The sequence below is a fragment of the Sorex araneus genome, chromosome 3 (genome assembly GCF_027595985.1).
Source record: "Sorex araneus isolate mSorAra2 chromosome 3, mSorAra2.pri, whole genome shotgun sequence".
In the NCBI taxonomy this organism is placed as follows: Eukaryota; Metazoa; Chordata; class Mammalia; order Eulipotyphla; family Soricidae; genus Sorex; species Sorex araneus.
In genome coordinates, this window is record NC_073304.1 from 95,841,740 (window position 1) to 95,856,815 (window position 15,076).

Here is a 15,076-nt window from a genome sequence, read left to right on the forward strand (position 1 = left end):
TCTTGGGAGGTAGAGGCAGGGCCAGAGAGTGGGGGAGGGAGGACTGGTAAAAGGGAATACTACACTTAAAACTAACTCCAGCAGATCAACCTTTTAGATTCTCTGTCATATTCTTCTCCAATCCATATATATGACTGACAGGCCAATAGGGAAGTAACATCAAGTTCTTGGACGTCATGTGTTGAAGCCAAAACAATTTCATTACTGTTCGCCTGTAAAGCAAAGGCAGAGGCATTAACTTTCAGCAACTTTGCTAGAAAGAAGCAGTCTTTCGAGGGACTGCAGATTTTACCTTATTAACAGAAAACGCCATGATCATATCGGACTCCTTATGAATGATCTTCGCTTTTCCACCTGGATATCCCAGATCGGCTTCAACCTGCAAAACATTTGTCAACTACGTTAGTGGTGGCAGCACAGCTCCATGGAGATACACACACCCCAGCAGAGAAGGGCAAGAAGAAGATGGAGCAGGAGCAGCAGTATAAGAAAATAGGTGCCAGTCATTTTAGTGTGTTGAAAATTATCTTTGCACTTAAGTTGTCCGATGCCCTGCAATCACCCCAACTGTAAGTATTCTCATTGTGACTGCAGGAAAATGATTGTCACTTAAGATGGCCAATAGTTAATGCAGTTTTTATTAGTACTTAAGAGTAGTTCTATGTCTCTTTTTTCCTCTTCCAAACGTACAAAGGTTATGCAGTAAGGCACTGGGTGGAGGAAGTCAACAGAGAAAGACAAAAGAGTCCCACCTGAAATGAAGCATCCTTAAATAAGGATGAGGAGAGAGAACCACGAAATCAATGCAATGAAACAAAGTACAGTTAGAAAGGAAAGAAGGAGAACGAGAGGGCCGCTAGGGAGGGGGAAGAAAGCTGAGGCAGGATGGACTGTGGAGGAGGAAATGAGAAAACCATCACATTTCAGAAGAGGCTGAACAACGGACAGTGTGAGAATGAAGCAGGGTGTGAGAGAGAGAAGAACGGAGCACAGTGACACAGGCCAAGCCCAGTGCCACTGTGGTGGAAGGGAGCAATGTATACTCTGGTTAGCCAGGGTTAGCCTGAGAGTTGAGTCCTCAAGCTTCAGAGGAGGAGCTGAGTATAGGAGTATGGAACACTACCTTTGTATGGGATTCTCCGGCTATCAAGCGGTGTCTGACCTGCTTCACATGTTCTTCTATAGACTAAGTCACACCACACCGTCACAAACACAAACACATGCATGGAACAAAATTATACAGAGAATGAAAAATTTTAAACTGAAACCATCACTCCAGCACTTAAGGATGGTTAAACTTAATTTTCAAGCTTTCCTTTCAAAAGCACAAAATTAGGAAAGTAAATCGGATAAGATGTGATGTCATAAAAAAAGACGCAGAACAGGCAAAATTAAGGTTAATAAGCATACTACATGCACGATGACAAAAACATTTGTAAACTAAGTTCTTATTTAAACTGTAATCTCTAAAAATAAAATCTACTTGTATACACAGGTGCGTTCTATACTACACAGATTCCAATCCTACATGGATTTGCTCCAAAAATGAATTAAAGCAACTAACTTATTTCTAAATATAGATAGAAAATATTGGTAATTACTTCACCCTAACTCATGCATCAATGTTGTCAAAAATTAGTAATTCATACCACTTATTATCATCTTATTGGCTAAGTATTTTTTTAAATTTTACTAAATCACCGTGAGATAATTACAAGCTTTCATGTTTGGGTTACAATCACACAATGATCAAACACCCATCCCTCCACCAGTGCACATTCCCTACCACCAATATTCCCGGTATATCCCCCCTTTCCCACCCTCCCCCTGGAGGCAGACAATATTCCCCAAACTCTCTCTCTACTTTTGGGTATCATGGCTTGCAACACAGACACTGAGAGGTCATCATGTTTGGTCCGTTATCTACTTTCGGCACACATCTCCCATCCCGACTGATTCCTCCAGCCATCATTTTCTTAGTGTTGCCTTCTCTATTCCATCTGCCGTCTCCCCTCCGCTCATGAAGCAGTCTTCCAGCTATGGGGTAGTCCTCCTGGCCCTTGTTATCTACTGTCCTTGGGTGTCAGCCTCCTGTGATGTTATTCTATGCTCCACAAATGAGTGCAGTCCTTCTATGTCTGTCCCTCTCTTTCTGACTCATTTCACTTTGGCTAAGTAATTTTAACAAATGTGGCATATTTCTGAGCATCATAATGTTTGTCTTCTGACACACTGGAAATTTTTTTTTCTTAGTGAAAACAATTTTTCAGCCTACCTGTGCTACTCAATACAGTAGTAACTAACCACATGTGACTGAATTTAAAATTAATCAGTGACTTTAGTCACACAGGCCACATCTCAAGTGCTCAAGTGGAGGGTGACAACTATACCGAACAGATCCAAGTTTCCATTATAACGAAAATAAGGATGAGGGGGAAGAAAGCTGAGGCAGGATGGACTGTGGAGGAGGAACAGTCCTACTGAGCAACCCTGGACAGGATGACAATTTCATCCAATAATTTAAAATTCAAAGGAAAAAAAGAAATTTTTTTAATTAAAAAAATAAAATTCAAATGGTATAAAAGGCTCCAAGATTCCGTCTCCCATTCAAACCTGCAGTCATATTCGACTGCCTTTCCAGAGTTAACCAAGGCTCACACCGCCTTGAGTAAGGAAATACTCCTGGGGGATTTTTTTCTTGGCCCATTCACACCTTCCTGTTCACAGAGCACCCCTGGTGGTAGAAAAAGAAAACACACAGCTTAAGGGCTGTGGCATCCTAAAGGTACAGAGACCCAAGGGACATGCAGAAGGAGGGGGTCTAAGGAGAAGAGAGAGGAAGACCTATTCGGGTCTTGAATTCAAGACCCAAAGATCCCACGACTGGATGGGTCATGGGTGCAAGGAGCCTTGATGCTGGCTTCCCACGGCACTCCCCAGCTCTGACAGTCCAAACGAATCAAACTGCTATCAACCTCTCATTCCTCAGGAAACTGACCCTTCACTGAGCTTTCTGGGACTAATAAAACCCCAACTGAGGAACTTTGAAATCTATTTCTCAGGCACCTCTACCAGTTTTTATGTATTTTGGACTCAGCATCAGTATGTGAAACGCTATAGAGAGATGCTAAACGAAAGAGCCAACCAATTGGACTCGATTTCTCTAATCCTAAATCAAACATTCCAATCGTTCCAATCGTTTTTAAAAAATAGATTTTTAAAAAATGGCTCTAAAGAATCTTTATAGTTAATTTCCCCTACTCTTCATGGCAGTCCATATTTTTTATTTATTTTTATTTTTTAAAATTTTATTGATTCACTGAGATATAGTGACAAGCTTTCATGTCTGAGTTACAATCACACAATGATCAAACACCCATCCCTCCACCAGTGCACATTCCCCACCATCAATATCCCCAGTATATCCCCACCCTCCCACTGCCTCCATGGCAGACAATATTCCCCATATTCTCTCTCTACTTTGGGGCATTATGGTTTGCAATGCAGGCACTGAGAGCTTATCATGTTTGGTCCTTTATCTACTTTTGGCACACATCTCCCATCCCGACCAATTCCTCCAGCCATCATTTTCTTAGTGATCCCTTCTCTACTCCAGCTGTCCTCTCCCGGCCCGCTCTCGAGGCAGGCTTCCAACTAGGCAGTCCATAGTTTTTAAGTCCACTGAGAAACTAAAATGATGGCCATCAGGGCTGGCCACAATCACTGTCCAGGTAAGTGGGTGAAAAGAAAGTGTCCAGCAGTTACTGCTGCCCAGGAGACAGGGAGGCATTGAGAAGTGGGTGAATATTTTATGCTGGGAAACGGAACCAGCTCATGTGTGACCCTCAGGTTTCACTTTTCTAAGTGAAATATAATTTTCTCTTTTCTCATGGATTTTATTGAGCAAATCATTCATCATATATCTGACAATCCACTCTGAACACTCTCCAAACTACCCATTACCTCATTTTAAATGCTCAAATAGACTGAATGCTTTCTCTGTCATCTAAAAGAGGTCATTTGGAGTTCCAAAGTGCCAGTCTCCAAAAACCCAGCTTCTTCTTAAACCCTGTATTGCATTAATTACTCATGTACGTTCAGCTCAAAATTCAGTATTGTGCAATATCAGACTCTGCCTGCTTCAAAAAAGCAATCTCCCTTCATCTCATATTTTGTCATTTCATAGTTTTAGTCTCACAAAATTACTGTGAAGCTTAAAGTTTACCCTGAAGTTTATCCGCTTCCCATTTCTAGATGCTGAATGTTTTTTAAGGGCTATATTTTAAAAGAATTGTTACTTCCAATTAGATGCTATTTGGAAATCCGTGATATGAAGCACAGTCACTTATATATGAAGGCCTTCAAACCAGCCATCACAATGTTTATTATATGTAAAAGCTCACTGACAAGTACTATAAAGGAAGCACCCACATTCACTTGTTTGGACATGACTTATCAAAGAACCTAAGTTGTTTTATTGTTACGAAATTAAAACTACAGTTTTAATTTTGGGCAGAGTCATGCCTAGCAGTGCTCAGGAGTAACTCCTGCCTCTGCATTCGTGGGACCCAGAGGTGCTGGGACTTCTATGTGCAAAGCAAACACTCCATCCTGCTGAGCTACCTCCCTAAGCCCTAAAACCAAATTTGGTTTATAAAAAAACCCATTATAATTTTTTTTTTCTTTTTGGGTCACACCCAGCGATGCTCAGGGGTTACTCCTGGCTCTGCACTCAGGAATTACTCCTGGCAGTGCTTGGGGGACCATATGGGATGCCGGGGATCAAACCCGGGTCGGCCACGTGCAAGGCAAACGCCCTACCCGCTGTGCTATCACTCCGGCCCCCCATTATAATTTTTTACGATAACACCTTCCAACTAAGAAGTCAAAATAAATCAGGTACTGATTTTCACTGAAGTTATTAATACTAAAGTCACAACAGAAAAAAAAAAACTTTTCCAAATTACCTCGCTCTGTTTTCTTTTCTTTGTGAAAATATATCTAATAAATGTCTCTTGAAGGACTTCTTGTTTAACAAGGAAATGCCAAAGCCGTTTGACTGGAAGAGCTGAAGAATCCCGTGATCTATTTAAAAATGAAACAAAACATATACTGTGTTAGTCTTTAGAAAATGTGTTTCTTATTTCAAGATACTTAAAAAAAAACACCTATTTATTGCAAATAGATACAGCTCTTAGCTCAACAGTATTTTAGAGTTTATTCCGCTTTGAATTTTTGGTTTTTAAAAATCATCAAAACATTGGTGGTAGGAAATGTGCACTGGTGAAGGGTCAGGTGTTGGAACATTGTATGACTGAAACCCATGAACAACTTTGTAACTGTGTATCTCACCATGACTCCATTTTAAAAAAGTCATTCATCAAGGAATAATTCTCTAATCACAGGGTCTCTGGAGGAAGAGATTGAGCTAAGAGCCAGGTGAATCTCTTCTTCTCCTTTAAATTGTATTCTGGATTGCTGCTATCTCCTAGCCAGTGAATCCAATCACAGCTGTCATGCCTAACAGCCTAGTAAATGAGAAAGCCTGAGTCTTTTCAGTCTGTAAGTAACAGTCAGTCACAGCCAGGTACCGCAAAAGAAGCTTCTGTTTAAGAAAGCATTAAAACTTCCATTAAAAACCAATCACCGTAATGTTAATTGTTGCACCAAGCAGACTATTTGCATATGTAAATAACTCTTCCAACACTTTCCACAGTTCTCAACATAATGCTAAAAATGTATGAAAAAGTTTTTTTCCTGATTATAAAAGTAATATGTCTACTGAACTATTTTTACTGGGTAGATAACCCTATTACTAGAAGCACGAGTACAGTTTTAAAGTTATGACTGCTTTGAAGACTACAGGAATAACTTGTCAACTGGTCTTGGAAGGCTGAAACTGAATTCCACTCTCATCAGCATTATTAGTGTTCTTACTTGAACGGCGTGTTCTCAGGCTCTAGCATTGCTTTATTTCGAAGAATAGCTGGTCCAGCTCCAACGGAAAGGTCAGTTGGATATGTGTTGATATAGTTAGGGGGTGGGCCTTCAAACTGATCCATTTTGTCTTGCAAGATCTGTTCCCAGTTTTCCAAGTTCTTTATCACGGCAATACCCAGTGGTGATGTTACAGGCAATTCTGAAAGGTGACAGAATATGGCATTTTATTTTTATGTTTAAGATGCTGATCACTGCATAATTATAAAATTCAAGATCTCAATGAACCAAAACTTTGAAAATCTAATTAACCTAATATTGTTAGCATCTCAACGATTCCAACAAAACGGATCTCTAGAAAAGACTCCAGCGTCTCCAGTTTTTTCTCTCAACAACTAAGCCGATGAGTGACTCTTGTTTTGAATTAAATCATAGAGCAGAATCTAAAATACAAGACTTCATAAAATCTCCAAAGTGGTATTTTAATTCCAACTGCTTTTTTTTATATGATTTTGTAAAGAGTAACTTGGTGGCAACTTAATTATTTTAATAACATAAATTTCAAGTTCCAAACTTACCTGAGAATTCCAATCCAGCAATGGGAAAGAAATTCTTGACATTGTGAAGTGCTAGCTTGATCATTGTCAGATGCAGAAGAGCCCAGCTGTTCGAAGGGAATAAAAAAAAAAACATTCTCCTTAACTGGAAATCAGGAGAGAAACATAGCAATGATCCTTGCCATTTATTAGCTCAATCCCCAACCCAGAAAAAAAAATAGTGTTATTTTCTAATAGTCAACTACAAAAACGGTGCCTTTGTAGTCTCTGAAAATAAAAAAATATATGTAACACCTGAAAATTGTGTAATGCAAAAATATCATATGGTTTCATGTAGTCTAATAGACTATGAATAAACTATATGCTCTGACCATGGATGAATGAACTCCACGGTTCCAGGGACATAGCTCAGTTCTCTGAGTGCAGGCTCTGCATACAGAACACCCATGCCCCATCTCTGGCCCCATCTGGGTCCCTAAGGACTGACTGGAGCAAGCACAGAGCTGGGAGTAGCCCCTGAAAACTGTGATTTTGTGGCCCCTCAGTTTTATAATTTTCCTTACTAAAAGCGCTTGCACCCTGCATTAAAATTTATTCTTGGCTTGCTCTTTAGGCCCATGTTATTCCTTGAGCACATATTTCTCTTGCTAGTCTTTCTGTTTCTTTGCTTATATCCACGTTGGAGAAGCCTGTGTTCTCTCTTAAACACATTTCCCCTCTTTCCTCTCACATCTGTCAAAGCAAATTTTGTTCAATAAAAATTATCTTATAGGGCCAGAGTGATAGTACAGAGGGGATGGTGTCTGCTTAGCAGATAGCCAAGAGGGGTTCAATCCCCTGAGCATCGCTAGGAGTTAATTCCTGAGTGCAGGGCCAGGAGTAACTCCTGAGCATCACTGAGTGTGACCCAAAAAGCAAAATAATAATAATAATAATAATTTAAAAAAACACAAAAAACCTACCTTCCTACCTTGCTTCACCCTCCAAAAATATGTTTTTCTTTAAAGCAAATACTTGGCAAGCCAGAAATTCACCTCAAAGGTACTAAATTCCTAACCTGAAAACATAAGTCAGTTCTTCTATACATCATAAAGCTAGTTAAAATAAGTATTGTAACACCAGAGTTTTCTACAAGAGACAAAGGGGAAGACGTTACCTATAGGAATTTGGATCATGATGCTCCTGTATTTGTGTATCTGAAAAAAAAGCATCATCTTCATCTTCATCGCTATGAATACTTTCATCAGAATCATATATGACACCGCTATCAGACAAAGGAAGGAATGGCTGCCAAAAAAGGGCAAAGTTATTTTTTTTAATATTTACATGAGTGATTTCTGTCCTCATTTACTTAACACTAAACATTTTATTTTTTTGGTTTGTTCTTGGGCCACATGTGACAGTGTTCAGGGGTTAAACTGGCTCTGTGCTCAGGGATCACTCACAGTGGGGCTCAGGGGACCAAATGTTTTGTTGGGGATTGAACCTGGTTAAGTCCCATGCAAAGTAAGGACTCTACCTGCCACAATAGCTCTCCAGCCCCCAACAGTACACATTTTCAATGGTAACACTGTAGCACTGTTTTCCCATTGTTTATAGATTTAGCTACCCTTGGAGTATTCAATATGCCAAAAACAGTAACAAGTCTCACAATGAAGACGTTACTGTTGCCCACTCAAGCAAATCGAGCAAATTTCAATGGTATCAACCTATTTTATTTTCTGTCACAAATTATACTATGCCTACAAAAATCAAGAAAATCAGGTCACAGTGGTTCAATAAAATGAGAAACTAGACATAAGTTCTTTTAAAAATCATAAATTCTTTTAAAAAATCAAGCCTTTTTCTTTACATATCAGCAATAGTTTAGAAGTCTACAGAAAAGGACCATGGGAAACAAAAGACTAAAGGAAAAACTTCATGAAATTGTTAGAATCTATCATTCTAGATTAGAAAAGGAAATTTAAAAACATTCCTGAAGTTGTTTAAGGAGACCGAGAAGAATAAAATCTAATAAAATTCAACTTAAAATTTTAATTTATAAAGTTAATTTATACTTTTGAAATAACTGTAGCACTGTAGCACTGTTGTCCCCTTGTTCATCAATTTGCTCGAGTGGGCACCAGTAACGTCTCCATTGTGAGACTTGTTGTTACTACTTTTGGCATATCGGGTAGCTTGCCAGGCTCTGCCGTGCAGGTGGGTTGCTCTCGGTAGCTTACTGGGCTCTCCGAGAAGGGACGGAGGAATCAGCCAAGTGCAAGGCAAAAGCCCTACCTGCTGTGCTATGGCTCCAGCCCTTATAGAAAAGTAAAAATATAAAAGAAAACTTATTTTTCAGGAAATAATCAGAAACAAAAACTTATTAACTCTTCAAACATTCACTACGGGGAGGGGCTCCAGTGGACCATACAGAGAAATGTGGATATTCTGATGGCAGTGCTGTGTCTTAACATATTCTGAAGAGGTATATAACAATAAAAATTACCGTCTTTTCCTTTTTTGAAATTTTACAATGATTCTTATTTCACAGGGAATAAAATAAGAATATCAGGGGCCGGAGCAATAGTACAGAAGGTAGGGCTTTTGCCTTGCATGCTGCTAACCTAGGTTCAATCCCCCGTATCCCATATGGTCCCCCAAGCACCACCAGGAGTAATTCCTGAGTGCAGAGCTAGGAATAACCTCTGAGCATTGCCAGGTGTTTCTCTGCCACCCCCAAAGTCCACACACGAAACAGGATTAACTGAGGAATCTTTTTGAAATGAAAGAAATCATTTCAGGTGGATATTTTTAAAAGTGTAGATCAACAATTGATAAAAATAGTCTCAAAGTATGTGTGTGTATAATAAATTAATCTATGACAAAAATAATATGAGTGGAAAGTAAGAATTATTCAAGGAGAACTAGAGATGGTTTCAAAGGCAAAGCATGTGCTTGCAAGCATAAAACCTGGGTTTGATCCCTGGCACTGCAAAAAAAAAAAACCAATAACTTGTTGCTTAAAAAAAATTATTAATGAATGATGCTGCTCGAGCAAATCAATGAACAACAGGATGACAGTGCAGTGCAATGCAGATGCCAGACAACTACTTGGAATATAAAATAAAGATAGTGACCAAGTCAGATCCTCACTTAATTAGAGATGAAAGTTAAAAAGGAGGCAAGAGAAAGAAATAAATTCTGGATGAAAGTGCACATATATGTAGCATAAGAAAGTAAGAAAGAAAAAGAAAGAAAGAAAGAAAAAGAAAGACAGAGAAAGAAAGAAAGAAAGACAGAGAAAGAAAGAAAGAAAGAAAGAAAGAAAGAAAGAAAGAAAGAAAGAAAGAAAGAAAGAAAGAAAGAAAGAAAGAAAGAAAGAAAGAAAGAAAGAAAGAAAGGAGAGGAGAGGAGAGGAGAGGAGAGGAGAGGAGAGGAGAGGAGAGGAGAGGAGAGGAGAGGAGAGGAGAGGAGAGGAGAGGAGAGGAGAGGAGAGGAGAGGAGAGGAGAGGAAGAGGAAGAGGAAGAGGAGAGAAAAGGAAAGGACAGGAAAGGACAGGAAAGGACAGGACAGGAAAGGAAAGGAAAGGAAAGGAAAGGAAAGGAAAGGAAAGGAAAGGAAAGGAAAGGAAAGGAAAGGAAAGGAAAGGAAAGGAAAGGAAAGGAAAGGAAAGGAAAGGAAAGGAAAGGAAAGGAAAGGAAAGGAAAGGAAAGGAAAGGAAAGGAAAGGGCTGGAGTGAGTACATCAGGTAGGGCACTTGCCTTGCAGGTGCGCCTGAGCTGGGTTTAATCCCCGGCATCCCATACAGTCCCCAGATCAACAACAGGACTAAGTGCAGAGCCAGGAATAATCCCTGAGCATCACCAGGTATAGCTCCAAAACAAACAACAGTAAAGAAACAAGGCCCCCCCCCCCCCAAAAAAAAAAACCCTGACCATTCCCGGGAAGTTAGCCCTGAGACTCTGCCACCAGAGCAGTGAGCAGAGTGCAGAGGGTGAGGCATCAGGGGAGGTGAAGGGCCCCTGTGGCACTGCTGGTGGGGATTAGCTTTACATCTAAGCAGCATTAAACAGTTAATATGGAAACTCTTGTAAACCACGATAACTCAATCAACATTAACTAGAAAAAATGTTTAAGAGTGAAAGAGAAGAGGCTGGAGCAATAGCACAGCAGGTAGGGTGTTTGCCTTGCACATGGCTGACCTGGGTTCAATTCCAGCATCCCATATGGTCCCCTGGGCACCACCACGAGTAATTCCTGAGTGCATGAGCCAGGAGTAATCCCTGTGCATCATGTGATCCAAAAAGAAAAAAAAAACAGTGAAAGAGATGAAGAGCAGAAGGAGGAGTAGAGAGAGAATAAAATCATGAAAATAAATGTTTATCGGTGAAAAGGCCTGCCTCTGCTTAAGAACTGTACCAAACCCTAAAGAAAAGTAGGGACATGACTACATTAGTATTTCAAAACTTCTGCCTGGAGAGGGGGCTGGTAATGATGGTTGTGGGGTCTCTCTGCAAGGAAGACCATCCTAACCAATCTCTTTAGAAAGTAAAAGCCAGCCTTCCAAATTCACCCTGAAAGGCCCTCCCAGCATCTCGGCCAGCGGAGTCTGAGGTGGAATGCAAGTGCCTGGGATGCCAGGGACCACCGCAGAGATGTTAAAGATGAACTTAGCCTTCCCCAAACGGAAGTGAGCAGTTCCAAAACCCAAAGCTGAGGATACTGTTTCCACTAAAAGAGGCATGAGGGTGCATTTCCTTTTATGTGAGTGTGCATGCATGATGCACTTGCATGTGTGTGCGCGCACACACACACACACACACACACACACACACACACAAAATGACAGACAACACTAGGGCATGCTTCACAAGAGGAACACGGGGCCAGGAAAGAGTCCAGTGCTTAGGGAGCATGCCTCAATGCATCTCATGGGGATTTGATCCCCAGTACCAGATACCTCCATAGCATCGTCAGGTGTGGGCTGAAGGCCCAAGCACAGCTGGGTGGTCCTGGCAGTCCCCAGCACTAAAGGGCCCAAGCAGCACTGCTTCCTTAGCCCCGAGTGCTGAATCACTGACTTGGCAGACCAAATCACTGGGAGTGGCCACTCCCCCACCCCAGCCCCAGCCCCTGAGCACTGCTTGAGGGCCTTCCCCACCCCAAAAAAGGAAAGAAATATTAACAAAAGGGAGGCCATAAGCTAGAAAAAAACAAACCACAGCAAAGCAAGTATTAGCATGAACCAGGGACTATAATAGGTCTAGTCCCCAGGACTGTTCTTTTTCTGTTTTGTTTGCTTTTAGGGTCATGCTCAGCAATGCTCAGGGCTCAGGGGTTACTCCTGAATCTGCGCTTAAGAATTACTCCTAGTGGCTGAGACCGGAGGGATAGCACAGCGGGTAGGGCGTTTGCCTTGCACGCGGCCGACCCGGGTTCGATCCCCAGCATCCCATATGGTCCCCCAAGCACTGCCAGGAGCAATTCCTGAGTGCAGAGCCAGGAGTAACCCCTGAGCATCACTGGGTGTGACCCAAAAAGCAAAAAATAATAATAATAATAATTACTCCTGGTGGTGCTCGGGGGATCACATGGGATGCCATGAACTGAACCTGGGTTAGCCATGTGCAAGGCAAATGCCCTACCCACCATACCATGGCTCCAGACCTCACCCCTTCCCCTGCCCCCTTCCCCAGGACTGTTCTGATTCCTTATATGGAGGAAAAGTACACGCTGTCGAGGAGAAACAGAGTGTGTCTAGAAGATCAGGACACGCGTGGCCTGAGCAAACCATCAAACACCCAGCTATCTCCCTCTGCTCGAATTCCCTGCTGACCCCAAATCAGAGGACCTACGTGGTTGATGCCCATACTGAAGTTGCTAGAGGAGGGTGCTGCTAGAGAAGTTAAAACCTGATTTCTGGCTAATGCCCAAGTCCTATAATTTCATATATTTCACCTGCCACCAAGCATGGCGCTAAACATCAAGTATCTGGTCATCCCTGAATGTTTATTAGTTTACCCAACTTGTGAGATTATGTGTCCCAAGACCGGTGACTCATTTCAGAATCTGCCCATCGTCCCCTTAATTAACAAGACACAGAGAGCTGGCACTTCTTATGCACTTACCTTTGCGACAAAGTAATCCCACATGCTCAGTTCTGGAGGAATAAATTTTTCTTTGTAAGATGGTCTCTCTGCAGGCACGGGGGGTGGGGTGGCATCTTTCACAGGCCTTCCAGGAACCAGCATCCGCATGTTAAATCTCCGTCGGTGCTTATCTATGTCTTCAGAAGGAGTAGGGGGTGCTAAATTTTTTTTAAAGGGGAGAAAAACACCAAACATTTTTTTTAAAAATCAATTCAAAGAGTTAAATCTCATCATTCTACTCTTACCATGTTTCAGCCTAAGCTCAGAGCTTAGCTTTGTGTCTAGCTATTCAATCAGTTTTCCAGCAGTCACGGCACAGACGCATATACAGAGTAAAAATATAGCATAGCCTGCCACGAGCAGTCTAAGATATAATAAGGATTATAACAATAAGGATTGAAGTCATTCTACGTAACACTGTAGCACTGTCGTCCCGTTGTTCATCGATTTGCTTGAGCGGGCACCAGTAACTTCTCCATTGTGAGGCTTGTTATTTTGGCATATTAAATATGTCACAGGTAGCTTGCCAGGCTCTGCCATGCTGAGATTCTCTTGGTAGCTTGCTGGGCTCTCCAAGAGGGGCGGAGATATCCAACCCAGATCAGCCGCATGCAAGGCAAACGCCCTACTGTATTAAATATATATATCAGATTCAATAAGTAGAAAAGAGTACTTGAGTGATTATTTCTGGTGATGCAGTTCAAGGAAGATTCACAGGCTATGTAGGATGCAAATGCAAACTTCAAGGAAGGGCGGACACTCGATGTGAAAAGACAAACAGGAGGCAGAGGAGGCGTGGGTATAGATGGAGAGAGTAAACTATCTGAATCAGGGAACTGGGAGGGGAACAACAGTGACAGGCTCAAATTAGGGGAAGACTAGTCTGAGGCTGTAAGCTGGGGGCTTCCCACACTCCGGGTGATACTCACGGAAACCTCTTTTGCTGGTGATGAATAAGGTAGAGTCTGTGCATACGTGAAAGATGCAGATGGCCTAGGAAGAGTCTGAGCTAGGAGTGAAATGTAGCTCACATGGCAGAGAATCTGTCCAGAATCGTGTGCTAGGCTCTGGGCTCCCTCCCCAGAAGCGTTACCCTCCTGGGTAAGGCCCCACAGCAGAGCAGAGCTGTGCCAGGGAAGGGCACCACCCACGTGGCCAACATAACAAAAATCAAGCACAAGAGTCTGAACTCTTCTTACTGGTGGGTGAGAAAGACAGAGGCAGAGTTTTAAGGAACACAGATGGGGAATAATACTTCAAGACTCAGAACTAATTGGATATTAGAGGGGAAAATTTAAAAAGAGAACCCTCTCCCCAACACTGAAAATGAAAATCACCTCTGGACTCCTCCCCCACCCCCCCCCGCAAAACAATTCATCCACAAACTCGCCAGCAACTAGCTACAATTTTCATTTTTTTTAATGGTTGATGATTAATCCTCTAGGCTAAGCAATCTTTATCTTTTTAAAGTTGATGTATGAACTTACATATATAACTGAGAAGGATTTATTATGCCCCATTATTACACAACTAGCATTTCTATGTAGTTCTGAAACAATCTTCTGAGTTCGATGTCTAGCACCAGCCAAACAATTAAAAAAAAAACACTAAAACCACAATAGCACAGTGGGTAGGGCGTTTGCCTTGCACACAGCTGACATGGGTTCAGTTTCTCCATCCCTCTCGGAGAGCCCGGCAAGCTACCAAGAGTATCCCGCCCACATGGCAGAGCCTGGCAAGCTACCCATGGCATATTCGATATGCCAAAAACAGTAACAATAAGTCTCACAATGGAGACATTACTGGTGCCCGCTTGAGCAACTCTATGAGCAACGGGATGACAGTGATACAGTGACAGTGATACTAAAACCTCCAAATTATTAGCATTCCCCCCAAAAGGAAACCCAATGCCCATTAAGCAACCAATCCCCACTCTTCCCGCCCTCTAGCCAATGGCAATCACCAATCTTTTTTCTCTCTTTTTTGAGTCTGTGGTATTTGGATTATTTCACTTAGCATAATATAATTCTAGGGATTATGCTGGTTGCAACAGAACCCGCATAAGATTTTTTGTTTAAATAATCCCAGCATGTTTTGATTTTTGTTTTGCTTAGTGAAGCAAGATAGTTTTTACTGAAACTGATTTAGAGGATGCGAGAGGAAAGAAAGAGAGAAAATACAAGTGCAAGAGAGAACATAGGCCTCTCCCGAGTGGAAAAAGGAAAGATACACAGAGACAATCAAACAAGATACGTGTTAAAGAGAGAACACGGGCTTGAAGGGCAAGCCAAAATAGGAGCATTTAAAGGGGAATTGAGATTCTGTATTTCAATACCAACATGAAAATCTTTCTCATAGCATGCATGAATCTACATCTGACCATATCCTCCATCCTAAAATGTCGGATGAAAAATTTATTTTAGTCCACAAAAGAAGGAAGGAATATATGG

At 41.6% G+C, this 15,076-nt stretch overlaps 1 protein-coding gene across 3 annotated transcripts in view; it reads right to left on the reverse strand.

The window, feature by feature from the left end:
* DMXL2 (Dmx like 2) overlaps positions 1-15,076 on the reverse strand; it is a 134,794-nt gene that overhangs the window by 11,662 nt on the left and 108,056 nt on the right. For all 3 annotated transcript variants that reach the window (XM_055129849.1, XM_055129848.1, XM_055129850.1), the window contains 7 exons: positions 12,606-12,784; positions 7,651-7,781; positions 6,516-6,601; positions 5,938-6,139; positions 4,968-5,085; positions 293-379; positions 91-212 (listed from right to left, as the gene is read on the reverse strand). In XM_055129849.1, coding sequence (XP_054985824.1) covers positions 91-212; positions 293-379; positions 4,968-5,085; positions 5,938-6,139; positions 6,516-6,601; positions 7,651-7,781; positions 12,606-12,784 — 925 coding nt within the window. The remainder of the gene's footprint in view (positions 1-90; positions 213-292; positions 380-4,967; positions 5,086-5,937; positions 6,140-6,515; positions 6,602-7,650; positions 7,782-12,605; positions 12,785-15,076) is intronic.